General features: G+C 38.6%; 2 protein-coding genes across 5 annotated transcripts in view; both read right to left on the bottom strand.

The window, feature by feature from the left end:
* Window positions 1–15,090, bottom strand: part of SLC12A6 (solute carrier family 12 member 6) — an 83,290-nt gene extending 68,200 nt beyond the window's left edge. For 2 of the 4 annotated variants that reach the window (XM_006194839.3, XM_032481583.1), the window contains exon 1: window positions 13,609–15,090. In XM_006194839.3, the coding sequence (XP_006194901.1) occupies window positions 13,609–13,879 (271 nt within the window). In that variant the 5' untranslated portion in view covers window positions 13,880–15,090. The remainder of the gene's footprint in view (window positions 1–13,608) is intronic. The other 2 variants (XM_014567850.2, XM_006194838.3) reach the window with 2 other exon arrangements.
* A 1,531-nt stretch (window positions 15,091–16,621) lies between these two features.
* NOP10 (NOP10 ribonucleoprotein) lies at window positions 16,622–19,136 on the bottom strand. Its single transcript, XM_006194844.3, has 2 exons — window positions 18,976–19,136; window positions 16,622–18,677 (listed from the first exon to the last, which is right to left on the bottom strand). The coding sequence occupies exons 1-2, from the start codon at window positions 19,027–19,029 to the stop codon at window positions 18,537–18,539; spliced, it is 195 nt and encodes a 64-aa protein (XP_006194906.1). The 5' UTR covers window positions 19,030–19,136; the 3' UTR covers window positions 16,622–18,536.
* Between the last annotated feature and the right edge of the window lie 109 nt (window positions 19,137–19,245).

The raw sequence follows: 19,245 nt of genomic DNA on the forward strand, positions 1-19,245 counted from the left end.
GCAAAGACACCACCAAAAAAGAGAATTGCAGGCCAATATCACTGATGAACATAGATGCAAAAATCCTTATCAAAATATTAGCAAATAGAATCCAACAACACATAAAAAAGATTATACATCATGGTCACATAAAAAAGATTATACATCATGATCAAATGGGGTTCATCTCAGGGACACAAGGATGATTCAACATACGCAAATCAATCAATGTAATACATCACATCAACAAGAGAAAGGACAAAAACGACATGATCATCTCCATAGATGCAGAAAAAGCATTTGATAAAATTCAACACCGATTTATGATAAAAACTCTCACCAAAGTGGGTACAGAGGGAACATATCTCAACATAAGGAAAGTTATACATGACAAACCTACAGCCAGCATAGTACTCAACGGTGAAAAACTCAAAAGCTTCCCACTAAAATCTGGGACAAGACAAGGATGCCCACTATCACTACTCCTATTCAACATAGTCCTGGAAGTCCTAGCCACAGCAGTCAGGCAAGAGAGAGAAATAAAAGGGATCCAAATTGGAAAAGAAGAGGTAAAAGTGTCATTATATGCTGATGACATATTACTATATATAGAAAACCCTAAAAGGTCCATACAAAAACTACTGGAACTAATTGAAGAATTATGCAAAAGGTAGCAGGTTACAAGATTAATGTTCACAAATCAGTTGCATTTCTTAACACTAACAATGAATCAGCAGAAAAAGAAAGTAAAGAAACAACAGCACCCAAAGTAATAAAATATCTGGGAAAAAATCTAACCAAGGAGGTGAAAGACTTATACATGGAAAACTATAAACCATTGATGAAGGAAATTAAAGAACACTTAAAAAAATGGAAAGATATCCCATGCTCCTGGATTGGAAGAATCAATATTGTTAAAATGGTCATACTGCCCAAGGCAATCTACAGATTTAATGCAATTCTTTTCAAATTACCCAGGATATATTTCACAGAACTAGAACAAATCATAATAAAATTTATATGGAACCACAAAAGACCTAGAATTGCCAAAGCATTACTGAAGAAAAAGAAAGAGGCTGGAGGAATAACTCTCCTAGACTTCAGACAATACAATAGAGCTACATTATCAAGACAGCATGGTATTGGTACAAAACCAGACATATGGACCAATGGAACAAAATAGAGAGTCCAGAAATGAACCCACAAACTTTTGGTCAACTCATCTTCGACAAAGGAGGCAAGAATATACAATGGAATAAAGACAGTCTCTTCGGCAAATGGTGTTGGGAAAACTGGACAGCAGCATGCAAATCAATGAAACTAGAACACTCCCTTACACTATACACAAAAATCAACTCAAAATGGATCAAAGACTTAAACATAAGACAAGATACAATAAACCTCCCAGAAGAAAATATAAATACAAGTAGAAAACTAACTACATTCTGCTTTAACTTTCTTGATCAATATAAATTTTTGAAGAACTTCAGGCTACCAAGGTTAACTATGTTTTATCCTCAGATGCAAACCTTTGATACTCCTTATTATATAAATCTTATAATAATAAATCTGTAATAATTCATCCTATTACAAGAGATGTTTGAAAGGAAAAAGATTTGAATTATAGAATTATTTACAATATGTGAATTACAGAACTTCTAAAAAAGTATAGAACTTCCAAAAATTTTTAAATTTCTTATCTCGAAATACGGAGGGAGGAAAGACGTCGTATGTGTTAGAGCAGCAATTCTTAAGAAAAATACGAGTTGCATGGAGGGCTAAACCGCTCCCTGCTCCCACCCTCCATTCAAACATTCACCCAGCCAAGGGGCTAAGGTAGTGGGTAGGGAAATGCTGCCTCCCACCCCCTTGAGGGTGGTATCAACATTTACAGGCTAGGCAAACATTTGAAAGGCTGTGAACCATTGCTTTATTACAGTGCTTTGCAAATTATCTCTGGTAAAGAACTATTTTTCTTTAAATTTCCAATTCATTGTGGGCTAAAAATTTCGCAAAAAAAATTACTAGAAAATGAAATACACAAAACATAAATTCCAATTTTATTATTAGATTCAACAGACATAAACTTCTCTAACAAACTGCTATGCAAGGTTCTAAAAACTCTCAAATTTCTGAACTTATCTCCTCACAGGTAATGAACAACTCATGGTCCAGCACCATCTGCATACAACACTCTGAATGGCTGTTAGAGAATGTTCTAAACATCTTACTAAAGGAGGATGAGCAGCTCACTACTTAATTTAGAGCTATAGCTGGTGCCTAAAAAGTATACAGATTCTCATTATGTATATACATTTTCCCATCTACCATACTCAGCAAAATCTTATTCTCCCTCAGATACTGGGACAGTAAATATTAATTTAAAATATAAAAATGATAAATTCTAATTTTGCCTTATTATGTAGAAGAATCAAATGAATTAATCAATCACTTTGATGAGGACCAACTATCATAGATAGGCTTAAAACTTCTAGATCCCCAAATTACATAATACTGTCTATGAAAATGGAGTTTTATATAATGGCATCAGTAATGACTACATAATACATTTTAAGACTAATAACTGAAAGATAACAAATACATAAAAGACATTATTTTCTGATGGATTTGTAGTAGTATAGAGTAAGGATGACAAAAGAGTTCTCCAAATCAAAGCATCAGAAAAAGCTTATGCTTTACCAAGGTTGAAGGAATCATGCCTTTATTCATTATATATCTGAGTGTTCACTATGTGGCAGGAAACAGGAATGCAGTGGGGAACAAGACACTGTTCCTGCCCTCCAGGAGCCTGTAGTCTTGTTATCCAATTAACTATATAATAAAAGGCAACATAAAACCAGGACTGTAAGTATGATACAGTATGACCATAGAAAGAATCTTAAGAGCACAACACGCTGCTACCTTGCCCAGTTACTTCTGCAGGGGCCTAAAGTTGTGAGTCTTCACTAGAGGAAATAAGGTAGTAGGATGGTTGATAGATAGCTACCTAATTTGACAGCTGTGCCATCCATTTTGGCTACTGATCCAAATACTAAAGAATGGCATTATCAAAAGCTTCTTGGTACTTAGAGCCCTCAGGCTCCACTGTTATCTTCACAACACTGTAACTCCCTATTTAAGACTGCCTATCTCAATGTCATTATCACCCAGGTATGTTAGGACCCAAGAATCGCCAACCAAAGAGGAGGCCCTGGCAGCTATGAGCATGGACTACTTGGTAACTCAGAATGTCATTTCTGATGTATGACATTTCATTCTTTTATTATGAAAGATGGTAGATGGGCTTCTAGTCAATACTACCAATAGTGTGTGGAAAACAAAACTGATGTTGAGCAACATACTGTTAAAACTTGGGATATATTTCTAAAAATGTAAAAAAAAGGAAAATGAAAACATAATTCAAAACAAAATTTTTTTGTTAATTTTCACCTCAGAAAACAAGTGCTTTTATGTTATTGCTTCCTTCCTCCCCTGCAACAAAATTCCATTTTAAAAACAGATCTACTGAGACTTGAGTCAAAATATGAATATTCATTAACTAAATCAGTAACTGTGTAATTCAGCACTATTGCACTGCCGTAGATATTCGCACATCATTTGTGTAAAAGAAGTGAAATGCACATTTTTAGGTCAGATTTCTTTTTAGGAACATGGAACCTTAAGTTAATCAGGAAACATGTCATTTTACTACCTTTAAAAAAAAACCCACAAAACTATTTCCTTTCATGCCCCCAATGCCAGGCAAAGTAATTGCAAAAATGTACACAGAACATAAAAATTGCATTTCCTTATGCTTCGTCTACTGTATCACAGAATTGCAGCTTAACAAATGGTTCAATGGAGCCAAGCACTGTTAGTAGAGCAAGTGTACTGATGAGAATATACATATAAGAGTCATACACATAGAGTTCATATAATTATTCTTCATCACTTGTATGACCTTAGGCAGGTTACTTAACCTTATCAGCTTCAGCTTTCTCATGAAGAAGAAATCCCATCTTAGCTCAGGAGAAAAAGACTTTTTTTTGGTGGGGGGGGGGGATGGTGGGTAATTAGGTTTGTTTGTTTGTTTGTTTGTTTAATGGAGGTACTAGGGATTGAACCCAGGACCTTGTGCATGCTGGGCATGCACTCTACCACTGAGCTATATACCCTCCCCCTGAAAATGACTTTTTAAAAAATGAAAAAAATATCAAAACTGATGATTTTTTAGCAAAGGAAAGAGAATTAACCTCATCTAATAGGGAAGAATGTTTTCTATTTCTTATTAATTCTTAAAATTTTATTTGTAAATTAGCACACTGCTAAACTAGAAAAAATAAATCAACCGCATAATTATTTACATGTATATTAAGATATAAATTAGCCATTGTGAAAATAAGTATTATTTCTGGATATAAAAAAAAGCTTAATGTAAATCAATGAAGTTAGAACACTCCCTTCACATCATACACAAAAATAAACTCAAAATGGCTTAAAAAAACTTAATATAAGACATGACACCATAAACCTCCTAGAGGAGAACAAAAGCAAAACATTCTCTGACATAAATCGTAGCAATGTTTTCTTAGATCAGTCTCCCAAGGCAAAAGAAATAAAAGCAAAAATAAACAAATGGGGTCTTATCAAACTTATAAGCTTCTGCACAGCAAAGGAAACCATAAACAAAATGAAAAGACAACCTACGAAATGGGAGAAACTATCTGCAGATGATGCAACTGACAAGGGCTTAATTTCCAAAATATACAAACAAGTCATACAGCTCAATATAAAAACAACAATCCAATCAAAAAATGGGCAGAACACCTAAATAAACATTTCTCTAACGTAGACATACAGATGGTCAACAGGCACACGAAGAGATACTCAACATTGCTCATTATTAGAGAAATGCAAATCAAAACTGCAATGAATTATCACCTCACACTGGTCAAAAGGGCCATCATCTAAAAGTCTATAAATAATAAATGCTAGAGGGGGTGTGGAGAAAAGGGAACCCTCTTACACTGTTGGTGGGAATGTAGTTTGGTGCAGTCACTGTGGAGAACAGTATTGAGGTTCCTTAAAAAACTAAAAACAGACTTACCATATGATCCAGCAATCCCACTCCTGAGCATATGCCTGGAGAAAAATATAATTCGAAAAGATACACGCAACCCCATGTTCACAGCAGCACTATTTACAACAGCCAAGACAATGGAAGTAACCAAAGTGTCCACTGACAGACGAATGGGTAAAAAACATGTAGTATACATACAAACGTATATATGTGACAGAATATTACTCAGCCACAAAAAAGGATGAAACAATGCCATTTGTAGCAACATGTATGAACCTAGAGATTATCATATTAAGTGAAGTAAGTCAGACGAAGAAAGATAAATATTATATGACATCACTTATATGTGGAATCTTTAAAAAATGATACAAATGAACTAATTTACAAAACAGAAAGATGCACAGACACAGAAAACAAATTTATAGTTATCAAAGGGGAAAGGGTGGGGGAGGGATAAATTAGATGCGTGGGAAAAAACAGATACACACTACTAGATATATAAAAGGTAAATAACAATGTCTTACTATACAGCACAGAGAACTATATTCAATATCCTGTAATAGTCTATAATGGAAAATCATCTGAAAATGAATATATATATAAAAGAATATATATATATACTGAATCACTTTGCTATACACCAGAAACTAACATAACATCATAACTCAACTATACTTCAATTAAAACAAAATCCCTTAAATGTTAAAAGCAAAAGCTGTCAAATGAAGATAAATTTCAGTTGGATTCAATTTCTATAGCTCCTCAAAGTGAAAATGTACATGTGTATACAAGAATTAACATTATTATTAGAGTTTTTTTTTAAATTAGCAATATGAAAAATGAATACCCTTACCCCAAAAGTAAAAGCAGACTTGTCTGATAAAATGAAGGAAATTCAGGTGCCACTTTGTCAAGAATTAAAGCTATCTACCAAATGGTTCCAACTGTAAACAGATGAACACTATCAATTGAATATCTTGCCTGGATTTCTCAAGATCGTAAGTAACATAGTAAGGCTTAGCAATGGAGTAATAAAAATGCAAAGCAGAAGCTGCTGCTGATTAATTTAGCAAGGAAACTGGAGACTGAAACCCAGCTCTCAGCAAAGGTAACAGGAAATTTAAAAAACCAAACAACAAAAACTAAAGTTAGGATTAAGACCTAAGTACACCTGCCATTTCCTGATAGCACAGCTTTTGTTCTCTATTTCTGTACTTTCCAAGTACAAAAACTTCACTCTTTTTTCAAAACCTTCACTTTTCAAAAGAAAAAAAAAACAAACTTTAACCCATACATGTTTTCATTTAAAGATCCAGAGGTAACTTCAAAATTTCAAGTTTTGCATAGCCTCTCAGATTGACCTATTTGTGACACTGACTTGATTCTGAAATCTTGCTAACTATAAGTTCCTAAAATTCTTCAAAAGTAAAATGTACCTCCATTTCAGAAATGTTAAAAATATGACAAATGTACACCTGAAACTAACAATATTGTAAATCAACTAGACTTCAATTTTTTTAAATGTGACAAATGTACACCTTACAACTGAGCAAACGTGGTAATAATATTTCCTATTAATCGACTATTGAACTTCTGCAGTGAAAGCAAGGTGCTGTGTGTGAGTGTGTGTTGTATGTTCTGCAGTTTTGTGCTCATATCTTTATACATAATGGCAGGGATCCTACAAAGTACACCAAAACACTAATATAATAGCATTTTAATGGAGAACATCCTCTTGGTTCTCCATTTACTTATAAAATGTCATTAAAATAATACATTGTTTCATACATTCAGAAAATAAAATACTTTCATAGTTTTGTACTACAGTTCTCCAAATTTTCATACCTACTGGTAAGAAACATATCACCAAGAACTTAAACACATATAATTTGCATTACTGAGTCAACAAGCCTAACAGGTGCAGCTGTGCAGACTGTCAGGCCAAAAGGACGAGGAGGTGGGGACTGAGATCCAGTCTGCTCTTTTCCACTGAAGCTTGGAAGGGGTGCCATTTTAGAATCTGCACAAAGGTCTAGCTAGTACAGAAGTGCTTATTAGGCAGAGTAGGCAAAAAGAGCAGCCACGATCCAGAAGTTTACAGCAAAATGTTGTCCTTACAGATCAGTATTAGACGTGTCTCCCTTATTCTAACAGCCTTAACATGAAAAAGCATGACTTATTTATAAGATTCTTAGGTCCCCAGGAGTGTCCTTTTCCTTCTTTCCCATTTCAGCACAGGTAATATCAAAGTAAGTTTATGAGACTCTGGAATCAAGAAACGTGTCGCTGACAGGAAACAAATGAGATCCCTGATGTAAAGAATTAGTGAGGACACAGAAGGGACCACTGAAGATACAAGACCAGAAGTTGAAGCAATCACCTTACCAATCACTGATATTTAATCAAATATCTAGAGTATTCTAGGATAGACTATAAAAGAAAGTACTTTCTATTAAAGCAGGTTTCTTAACTGCAGTCCAACCTTCTAAAAGTTTGTATTACAAATATTTTCAAATACACACAAAATCAGAGAAAACACTAAAATGAATCCTCATTACCTTTTACTCCAATTCAACAATTTATAAATGTTTGCCAATCTTATCTATCTCTCCTCAACTTTTTTTTTTTTTGGAGAGGGGAAGGTGAAGTACATTTCATTTCACCTGTAAATACGTCAATATGTATCTCTATAGATAAGGCCTTTACATTACCACAATGTCATAAATATACCTAAGAAAATTCACAATAATTCCTTAATATCATTTAATAGCAAGTACATGGCCATATTTCTTGATTTTCCCAGAAGTGTCCTTTTACAGTTGTTTTGTGCACATCAGGATCCGAAGTCCACGCATTTCATTTGGCTGATGTGCTTTTTATCTGTAACAGCTTTCCCTCCCTTTCCATTACTCCTCCTCCACCCGATGCCATTTATTTGTTGAAGATTCTAGTTATTCAATAAAATTTCCCACATTCTGGATTTGGTTGAATGCTACTTGTGATGTAAAGTAATAAATTATGAAGTTTAATCATTGGCTATGGACTAGAAAGAAGAGGAGAAAAACACTTGGTCTGTAACCAAAATGTTTCACACAAGTGATATCTGTCTTAAAAAAAAAAATCTACCAGAGGATGCTACCACACAAACTAAGAAGATACCAAATCCATGTGCTTTTATACAGCTATCCATCTTACTTCCTTTGACAATGTTTTAGCTCCCTATTAGTGTGCCAAAGTGAAATGTGGCGATGAAAAGCTAATCACGTGATCTAAGAAAGAAATGGAAAATTTTGTTTGAGCCAAATATGAGGATTATAACCTGGGAAGAGCATCTCAGAAAGCTCCGAGAACTGTTCCACCGGTTAGAAATCAAGGCACAGTTTTATAAGTTTTTTGAGACAGAGGGCTGTACATCAAATGACATATTATTGACAGTTTACATAATTGAGATCTAAGCATCATCCTGGTGGGTCATGTGACCCCTTACAAGATCAAGAAGGAATGTTATCTTTTAGGGAGTTGATGCCAAGAGAAAGCTGCTCTTTATGGTTTAGCAGGTGTTCATGCTGATGGGGGAGGTTTGGTCGATGCATAAGGCAGATACACAATGCACAATGGAGAGAGAGGAGGCCAAAGGGCAGAGAATTCTTTATGTTTAAATTTTTCTTGTCTTGCCATAAAACATGAATTTTATTTCACAAATGGATAATACTCAATAACCATATAATATGAAAGGTATATTTAAAAGAAGGGTAATAGTCACCTGCAACTGGCAATACAATGTAATTCACTGATTTTTGTTTCAGGCAAAAAAACTAGAATTTTTTTTCAAAAGTATAAAAAAAAATGCTTGGTACTTTGAAACATATTCTTACATATATATAAAAAAGATAGCTTTCCAACATTATTCTGATTCTTAGTCAAACATTACTCTATTTAACCCTAGTATGGGAGGCTGATGTGACGTACTGATAACACACAGAATGGGGAGATCAGCTGAGTGGGCTAAACCTCCGTGTGCAATGTGATGGCTCCAAGTGTAGATAAATACTGTCTAAGACCTGCTGGCCTTTAAGGAAAAGCCTGCTGTGTCTTATCCACTTGGTGAATGTCTGCTCACTCTCAAAGCCCAGCTCATGTGGGAAAACTCTTCCCATGCATATAGTATTAATCACTTTTGAGTGATGGTCCCCAACTCTGGCTTTATATTAGAATCAGTGGGATAGCTTTTAAATACTGTGGACAAAGAATATCGCCTGTCATATCAGTAAACAAAAGATATCAAGGCTATCAAGCCGTCAGCCACTATAGCCACCCTCTACCTGAGGGTGTACCCTGAGGGGATTCAGGATGGACAAAAACATGGTAAAGGCCCCAGACAGCTAAGGTGCATATCAAAGGAATCATTTCAATAAGCCCAGACTCTTGCATCTTCCCACACATAGAAAAGCCCTAAATTCATTAACTTGAGATGTCTGGTTTACTTTAATTAGCAGTAATCGTTTGATGTTCCGACTACCTGGGTTTTTTTGCAAAAACTTTTATATATTCTGGCTCCTCCCTTACCTCTTTAGAACAGTCCCTCAGAGCTATCTGAGAGGCTGTCTCCTGGACGTAAGTCCTCAGTAAGTGTGCAGAATAAAACATAATTCTCAACTAGTAGGCTGTGCATTTTTTTTCAGCTGACAATACTATGTGCTGAAGATACAAAGACAGCTTTGTGTCCCTGTCCTCAAGAACCTTACAGACTAATTGAGAAAGATAATATGTAAGCAACAAACAAAAAACCCCCAAAATTTAGTGAAATAGGCAATATAATAATAGTCTCTATAAGAGATACAGGGACATAAAGAACTGATCTAGTCTATCTGAGTATGGGGTTGCATGAGAAAAGGTTTCAGAGAGAAGATGACTCCTTGAAAGAGGGGCTGATCTACATTATTTTTGCATGTCTACCAGCTAACACCCCTCAATAAAAACTTGGTCACTGCCAGCCTCAAGGTTGGTACACTTAGAGCTCCTTGACTCAACTGGCTTTTATTTTTACTCCACTTCAGAAACCCACTCCCAAGACTTACACACTAGATCATGTTAACACAGGAACTGCCCCACCTCTGAATCCATTCGACTGTCTGATCACACTCTTCCCTTCTACATGTTTCACCACCACTTCACCTCAACTCCTCCAGTCTCTTGGTGCCTCCATTTTACCTCAGTTCATCAGTTTCCTTTGCTGTGTCTTTTTACTGTATTATTCCAAAATTTGCTGTACTTTTTTTTTGTATTTTTCTGTATACTTCTATTGCTGCATTTATCATACAGCATTATAATTTACATGAAAATGTGTTTGCTTTCTCTATTAGATCATATCTTTCCTTAGAACAGTTACTGGATTCTTTTTTTTTCAGTCCTGCATCCTTAACACCCAGGATGGAGCCTGACCCATAACAGGTGCTCAGTAAGTGGTGAAAGTGTTCTTGCCATTTTCACCACTATTTCCACGAGCTCTCCAAAGGCAGAACCTATATTTTACCTGAGTATTTCCCGCAATTCCTACTAAAGTGCCTCACATTTATTAGAGCTTCAGGGAGCACTTGTTGAATTGCACAAGGCTGAAATGTATTATAGCCTGTATAAGACATATAAAAATATGCTCTCCGCTCTCTTTTGGTAGTATTATTTAAACAATCATTGAAGTTAACCAAATGGTTATAAGGCAAATGTAAAACATGTTCATCACGGCAGAGGCAAAATGACATAATGGAGAGCCCTGGACAGAAGTCAGGAGGCCTGCACTTCAGTCCTGGCTCTGCCACTCATAGTCCACAAACAACCATCTCTGTAAGACTTAGTTTCCTCCTTTATTAAAATGGAGTTTGACCAAAATTTGATTCCTGATCATCTGAGGTTCCCTAACTAACATGCTATGCCTCTTAAAAATTCGTTTAATTATAAAAGTGATACACTCTCAATACAAAAAATTGTACATGCCCTTCTGAATTGTTTAGACAAAGGAAAATTCCCACTCTCACTCCATTTTCATAACTGTCCAGAGGTATCCACTCTTAACAGCTCCTTCTGTATCTTTGAGGCATTCTTCATGCATAAGCAAGTACAGTGCTGAGATTGTTGATTTTATTTACCAACTGGATAGTCCCATAAATTCTAATGGAACCTTGACAAAATGAAAGAGAACTATAAATACTTTGATAGCAGAAAGATAATTACTACTCAAAAGGCCAACAGAAGAAAAAAATTAAAACACAGTTAGAAATGCGTATTTAAAACTTGATGTGTCACCTCCCTCGGTTGTGCAATGCAAGGTAAGTAAAAGGTACATGACAAGATAAGAAACTTAAGGTGGGAAGAGGTATGGGAGGTATGGGAATTGTGGGGAAAGGAGAATCATACCAATGTTGCAAGCACTGAAGGAATGTGGAAAGGGCCAAAAAAAAAGTCAACAGAATTCTGTACGGTAAAATAGCAAACACAATTCTGAAATACACTACGAGCTTAAGGAGAGAGTCAACTGTAGAAAAGGAAGCAGTTGTTTTCCTACACTAAATCCAGCCCAGAGACAAATGTAGATTAACATATGTCCTTGATTTTCTTGACAACAGCATCCTTTGAAGATCTACATCTAAGTTTAATAAGGGCATGTGCATATTACAAGGCCACAGGTGAAATAATTAGATTTCTAATCAGTTCCTTCTGATGGTGGAGAAAATATACCATGGGATGATTGTCATCCTAAGAATTTTTTTAAAAGATAGGAAGAGAAAAAGTAGGTCATTGGGAAAGTAGAAAACTCATTACCCAAGAATACTCTAGGGAGAAGTGCGATCTAATGGCTGGACTATTAATTTCCCTTTCACCTAGAACCAGAGAGTATTTAAATATTAAGGAATGTGTTAGAGAGCCAAGCTTTGACTTCTGTACCCACCTAAACAAGATAGGTTTCACCTAGACATTTCCCCAGTTTTACCCCTATGGTGTAAAACGATACCACTCTAGACTGCAAAGAATGGTTATAGATAAGAACAGCAGCCTGGTCAAGGCTCCAGTTCTGCAAGGCTAATCCAGGACTGAAATAAATCCACTTTTAAAGACAGAATACAAATACAATTCCTTAATATGTAAGTCACAAACCTAACAACACTTAACTATAAATTACCTAAGGACACAATTACAACATTAAAAAAATTAACCCGGTTATAGTCTTTACCTGGTATTTTTACAACCTAAATACATTATAATGGATAAGAACTAAAACTACAATTTATAATTAATTTGGAGAAAGAGGAAATGATAAATTATTTTTTATTCCACAATTTAACTTTAACACCATGGTACATAGTGCAAAGTCTGTTAAGAAGTTGAAAATAGTTAAGTAGATTAGTCAAGGATAAGTGAATTCTAGGACCAGAAACTTGACCAAATCTACCTTGTTTTCAGACATTGAAAAACACAACAGAAATAAGGAACCAAAATCATTCTGGTTTCCTGCACCCTTTAGGTTAGAAGGAACAATATTTTACGACACCGGAAAAGGGCAAGTCAGTGGTTGAAGCTAGGGTTTTCAAATTTGTGCAGAATATCACTTTAAGAGCCTTTAAGATTCTTAAGTTTTCACTGCCAAACAGATCTACATTAGTTAGAACACAGCATAAAACTAAATATATAAAGCAGTACGGCATTTCTCAAGCTTTTCTACTTCAGAGTCCGAGAAATGTCATGACCTCTCGGTTTTATCTCACCTCTCTCTTCCATCACCTCTTTATTACTAAATCCAATGAGAACCTTCAAGCCAGCTGACACAGATTGGTTCAGGAAGCTAAGGTCTGCAGTGGTCAGTATAAGTCAGAAATGGATTGCGTGCTATTTCCTGACAACAAACACTCAGTACTCAGTACATTCCATCTAAAGTTCGAAGTGAAAAAATTATGCGGGAACCAGGCCCTAAAAGCCTCTTTAGAATTCTCCATTCCACAGGATAGCCCACTCAGATCCACCCAGCCTCCCCCCGAGTAAGTTTAGCTACTTGAACCAGTGTCTCTGTAAAATATACATTTAAAAAAAGAATTTTGTGATACAGTATCTTAAGTCTTTACAAAAAAGCCAGTAACTAAGATATGATCAATAACTACTCATAATTGGCCTTAAAAAGCAAACTGTAATAGTTACAGCCCCAAAGCTAGCGCTCCACTAAATTTTACAATTTAGGATTCCCTGTGCTGAAGAATTATTAAATCCTTTGATACTCATCCATAACCAAAATACCCACTGGAATTCTAAGGAGGCCAAAATGAGGACGCCAAATGCACATCTACTTGCCTTCTTGCCATATACCTTCCCACACGTCAAATTACTATTGCAGAGAGCCACTGAGCTAACTAACCATTATTCCAAAAGGTTCCTAAGTCTCTGAAAAAGAAGTACCTTGGTTCCTGATGATTATTCTGTAATGGAAAAATGATCTCACAGTGTAAAGTCATCCTGGACAAATAAGCCAGTAATGGCAATATTCTGTTATCTACATTTCTACTTACCCTCAGTAACATCCTGGGGGTTAGAAGTCCGGTCACTGGCTGGATCCAGTGCAACGGTTGCCAGTGAAGTGGTGGCTCCAGACATCTCACTCATAGGCTCACTACGACTTGTTTCAGGCACACTTTCCCGGGAGCTAAATCTTACTCGGGAACTGGATCGAGAGCTGAGGTCCGGGCTGGTGTCTGACAAACCTGGAATGTCATCGATCTTCGTTGGTGTCACCATGAACCGAACTGAAGCCATCTTGGTGGTGGTTTCTGGAGGATGCATTTTTCCTTTATAAGGGCAAAAAAAAAAAAAAAAAAAAAGGACACCCCCCCCCCGCAAAACCCTTCCTCCTACGCTGGCTACTTCTGACTGCAAAAACAGAAAAGATAACTTAAAAAAAAAAAAACCCCGTCAATTACCTTGATTTACACCACCCAAAAAAGCCCCAAATCAGAATCCTTCTACTCAGAATTGAAGGGGGCTGTCCTAGAAAGTGTGCTACCAATAGCTGAAAAATATTTAAGGAAAAAAAAAAAGTCAAAAGGATGCCAATCTCGTGTAACTTCGTTCCTTCAGAATTAAGAGATATCTAGTCATCTGCCCTGGTCCAGGGCTGCGGGCTCTGTGTCATGGTCTCAGAGAAGCAGGTGACGAAGCCTTGCTGCCCTCGACCCTGAGCTTTCGGTCGAGGTAGTTAGTCTTTATCCGTCAATGTCCCACAGCTAGTTGAGCAAAGTGCGCACAGGCCCACACTTAGCAAGCGAAAACAGCATAGATTAGATTGCGAAACGGTGTACACCCGGCCACCTGTTGTGTATCAGGTGAATACCCCACAGGTCTGGCTGGGAGGAGGTGTGTGTAGAGCCACCCGATGTTTCTGAGGCCGATAATCCACTGGGGTTTGGAGGGAGAGGTGCGCACGCATAACGGGGAAAATATCGCACACTACGGGTGGATGAGAATGAGAGAAGGGTGAGCAGAGGAGGCTGCAGGGGCAGAGCGGATTCCTGCCTCCGAGAGGTCTGCGGGGGTGGTCCGCCTGCTCTTCTGGCAGAAGGGTCCCTGGGATCTGGGAGGAGGCGGCTAGTGGATGAGACTCCTCGGACTGCAGTTCTGGGTCGTGGCAGGTCGCTGCTAGTCCATCAAGTCCCCGGTCGGCTCGCCGGGTTTCTTCTGCGTTTGACAGGACGGGCCACCCCTTTGCCGGAGGCGCTTTCTCCCCTACCAGGGCCCGGGCGCAAGGTCAGCGCCTTGCTGCTCTTCCTTCAGGTCCTAAGAGAAGAGGAGCCGGCCTCGCAGGCTGGCTCCGGCTGAGCAGGAGGGAGCGGCGAGGATGAGGGTAGGAGGCGGTCGCAGGTGCGGGATGCCGGCGCCAGCTGATGAGGATGCGCGCGCAGCTGTTGTTTACCAGCCGGTAACTGTTTCCGAGCCGCAACGCGCGCAGGAGGGCTCGGGCTGCTGCCGGGGAGGGCGCCCCCTCCCCGGCCAGACGCTAGAGCGACAGCTACGTGACCTCGCCGCCCCCGGCCCCGGGCCCGGCGGGCTCTGCCCGCACCGCCGCAGCCCCTCCCTTTCCTCCCTGCTCTTTCCTCATTCGAGGTTAACGGTCCGAAGAGAAGCTTAGGGGAGCGGTCTGAGGGCGGCACCGTCCCGCGAGCGCCCGAAAGCCCCGCCCAGTCTCTGCAGCCCGCGAGGCGGTGGCGAAGGCTGCGCGCATGCGCTCGCTCTAGTTGCAGCTGGACTTGCCTCGAGGGGCGGGGCCTAAAGTGGGAAGCCCGGAGCACGACGGGAACTGTAGTTGGGTGTGAGGGCCTGAGTTGCATGCACCTGGGAAAGCACATCCTTTTCCTCTTGGTCCTGCTGTGTTGCAAACTCACTCTGGAAGTGGAGGTATCTCAGGGAGCAGGCGATGCCTCATGCCCTCAGAACCTCAAAGGCCATCTCTCTTTAATAAGAGCGTCCCTCGAAGTAGCATTCATAATTTCTTTAAAAATCAGTACCGTTTATCTAGGTGTGAGCCTCATTGGAGTTTTTAAGTAGTGGCCTATTCTAAACCATTGTATGCTCAAATTTATACACACTTTGTGCCAACTGTTTTTCTTTTTCCTGCCCTTTGAAAAAAAAATGCTGTCTTTCACAATGTACACACCTATCGAATCACTTTGTACACTTTAAAATCGGGGGAAAAAATACTGTGTTCACTTTTTAATCAGACTGAAATTTCCATTAAAGAAACCGCCTAATTTTAGACCTGGAAAAGATACTGAAATACTTCCTCTTGACTCCACTCCCAGTGTTTTCGCTACTACTGCCACCAGAATATTTTTCTTAGCATGTTTATTTAATGCATGAATAGAGGTGTTTAATAAATTTTGACTCATCAGTGTTTTGCTTAAAAGTTATTTCCTAGAGCTTTGATCAAGACATTTGAATTCAACAATCTGGGCCCTGGCTTTGCTCTGGTCCTTGCTCAGCATAAGTGGAAATGCTTAAGATCATCCTTAGCAATAGATCACAACTCTAAGACCTGAACCAGGAAATTCCCTTTTATCAAATGACACTTAAAGTCCAAAGTCTGGTTAAAGAGATCCAGGTAACAAAGTGAGAAATAAATTTCTACTTAAAATGTACATCTCAGAGCTGTGACTGTTGATTCAGGCTGACAGCTTTCTTACTTGAGGAAGCAAGAAATTTACTTCCGAGGAATCAGTTTTCTCTTCAGGCAGGCCATTCAAATCTTACATACTTTCCTTTTATAAAGACATCCTGTATTTCTCCAACGTCGAATTTTATTTCAAACCACAGTGTATTTTCATTCACTTTATACTATACTTAAGACTCTTCCCCCATTTCTGAGCACATCTCAGATGTTAATACCCAGATCTCTTAAGGAAAGTCTTCTAGGGCTATTTCCAAACTAAGTCTTCTCATTTCAGTCTACACAATAGGTAGCATGGAACAATGCTAATCCTTTTATTTTGGGGGGTTGGGGAAACTTACAAAGACAGAATAGCAGTCAACATCTTTTTAAAAATGGTAGAATTCCTTTATTGAGTTTGGTGCTTAAAAAACTTCCAAAGCAAATCCTTTTTCTAGGCATTTGCAGAATTTATAACACTTCTTCAATCATTATCCCCTAATAAGATAGGACAATTCTTTAAAATCCCTCAGCTCCAATGTGAAGAACCCTGTAAGTAAATAGGCTAAGAAATAAAAAATTGACAGGAAATAAGTATCTTATTTCCCATTCCCATAAATTTAAGAAATTGATTTGAAAATCATCTGTCTTCTATTAACTATGACCCAAGTATAGAGATTCTTTTTCTTATCAGTAGTCAACAGCTATCCTGAACTTTTCTGCTGGGATGGACAGACATCAGAGTCTAAGTGAAACATATTTACCCCTTTCCAAGCCAGTCTTGATAAATCAAATTTGTGCTGATTTGTTACATTTGCTTCTAGAGTCTAGAACCTTGATGTAGTAGAAAAAGAAGATTGTAATTGGAATATAGTCTCCACAAAGCAATTTTAAAATCAATAGCACTAACCGAATGTTCAAAATCAATGTCAAACATTGTAAACTGACTATACTTCAATAAAAAAAATACATACAAAAAAATTTCAATGTCAAAAGCTACAAATAAGAAGATTGGGAAATGAGTTGATTTACTTGATAAGGAGAGGGAGAAGCAACCTAGCATTTCTTGAATGCCTATATACAATATTTTGCCTCAACATCTCTCTAATCTGAAGTAATTGGGTCGAAAATTTAAAGTTGCCCCATGATAAAAGCGCAGGTCCTTAAAAAAAAAATCTTCCAGGACTAAAAAACAAAAAAATCCTAAGAGCTGCCTGAAAAACAACAAAAATCCGTTTGAATCTCTATCTCATCTTCTAAATTAAGACCCACGTAGAGTTCCGCATAGCAGCTAGCTACCAGAGAAAACAAAGTTAGGTGAATGTAAGAAGAGAACTCCTTGATAGAGAGGACTAAAAGCTGGGGAAGATTTCCAGAGGGGCAGTAAATATATATAAAGGCATTCTCTTTTTTTTGTTGTTGTTGTTGTTGTTAGAGGGGAGATAATTAGGTTTACTTATTTATTTATTCTTAGAGGAAGTACTGGGGACTGAACCCAGAACCTCATGCATACTAAGCATGCACTCTACCACTTGAGTTATACCCTCCCCCAATAAAGGCATTCTCATTTACAATGGTTGGACACTGTGGACAAAACTTAGATATATTAAGATCCACCAATGAATCCTATTAATTTTGGAGTTGGAAGAGAACTTAGAAATGATTTAAAAAAATGGAACTAAACAAGTTTACTTTCTCAAAGTTACACAAAGAGGAGAGAATCCTGGTCTCCTGGCTTTCAGTTCAATGCCTCCCCTCTACAATACAGCTGCTATTACTTTTCAAGCAACTCTTCCATTTTGAGTCCAATGTCATATCAAGGGGCAAGAAATTACTTAAGTGACCAGAGGGGTATTCTTCAGTGAATGCTGACAGCTGCAGAAGAGTCCTTCTCAACCTCTCTTCCCCTTCCCCAGCACTCTCCTATGACTCACAGCACTACTCCTGCTACAGTAATCACGTTTTCCTTCCAAGAGGTCTCATACCCCTGGGGTACTCTTCCCTCTCATCTTCCTCGTTTTTGTTTTTAAACCACTCCTTTCTTCCCACAACATACAAGATAAGAGCTCTTTCAAATCATTTTAATAACCTGGCAGTGATTCAAAATATGAAAATTCAAACTTCTTCCCCTTAAAACGGGATGGTATCTTCACACAAACATGATCAAGGGCAATGATGAGACCGGATTCCAAAGAGCAAGGGCCGTAAGAAGGCTCCAAGGCTCACAGACTGAAGAGCTTGATTTCAGAGTCTCTCGAGGGCTAGCAGGCAGCAGAAGAGACACGAACTTTTAAGAGATCCTCAGAGGACAGGGCGCGGTTGCTGGGTCATGAGCACCTTGAAGCGTTTCTTGATGGTGATTCGATGTCTAGAGTATTTGTCGTCTGGGGAGAACCGAGCAGGATGGGCCGAGCAGGTCTGTTGTCCCATAGGGTCGAGTTTCTGCTCGAGAAGGAAAAAGAGAACATAATCTAAGGACTGGAGCGGTGGGAAAACCCAATCACTGGGGTCAAAAGGGAGATGGAGGGGGTATGGGGAAGGGGCCGCGCCAAAAAGGTGAACAGGAAGACAGGAGACGCGACGGTCAGATCAAGCAGTCATACACTCCTGCTTCTACCACGCCTGGCTCCCGGCTTTCCAGTTCCCCGCGGCCAGCCAGGCAACTCACTGGCTTGTCTCGACCGCTCCTCCCAACTACATTTCTCGCCATACTCTTTTACAACCTGTTTCTTCTTCTCACCTTCAGGGTATAGACCCGTTCTCCCTGATCGTTGAGGTAATACTGGAGAAACATTACCACGCGGCTGCCAAAGGTTCCAATTCCGTGCGCAGCTGCCTCTAACTGGGGTCCTCACGTGTTTGTCAACTTCCTTTCTGTACAGCCGGAAGCCTCGCTCTAGAAGCACGCCGGGAAATGTAGTCCAGTTTAGGCCTTTCTCCCCCTGGCCGTAAGGGCGCGCACTAGCGCAGGACTTGGCCTGTTGCAACCCAGTCGCAACCTCGCAGGGGT

Source organism: Camelus ferus, chromosome 6, assembly GCF_009834535.1.
Source record: "Camelus ferus isolate YT-003-E chromosome 6, BCGSAC_Cfer_1.0, whole genome shotgun sequence".
Taxonomy (NCBI): domain Eukaryota; kingdom Metazoa; phylum Chordata; class Mammalia; order Artiodactyla; family Camelidae; genus Camelus; species Camelus ferus.

What these genes read in the sequence shown, in the direction of transcription:
- NOP10 (XM_006194844.3), bottom strand. Translation starts at nt 19,029, where the DNA reads ATGTTTCTCCAGTATTACCTCAACGATCAGGGAGAACGGGTCTATACC. An exon ending in AACGGGTCTATACCCTGAAG is followed by an intron (nt 18,678 to 18,975) that starts GTGAGAAGAAGA and finishes CTTCTCGAGCAG; the next exon opens with AAACTCGACCCTATGGGACA.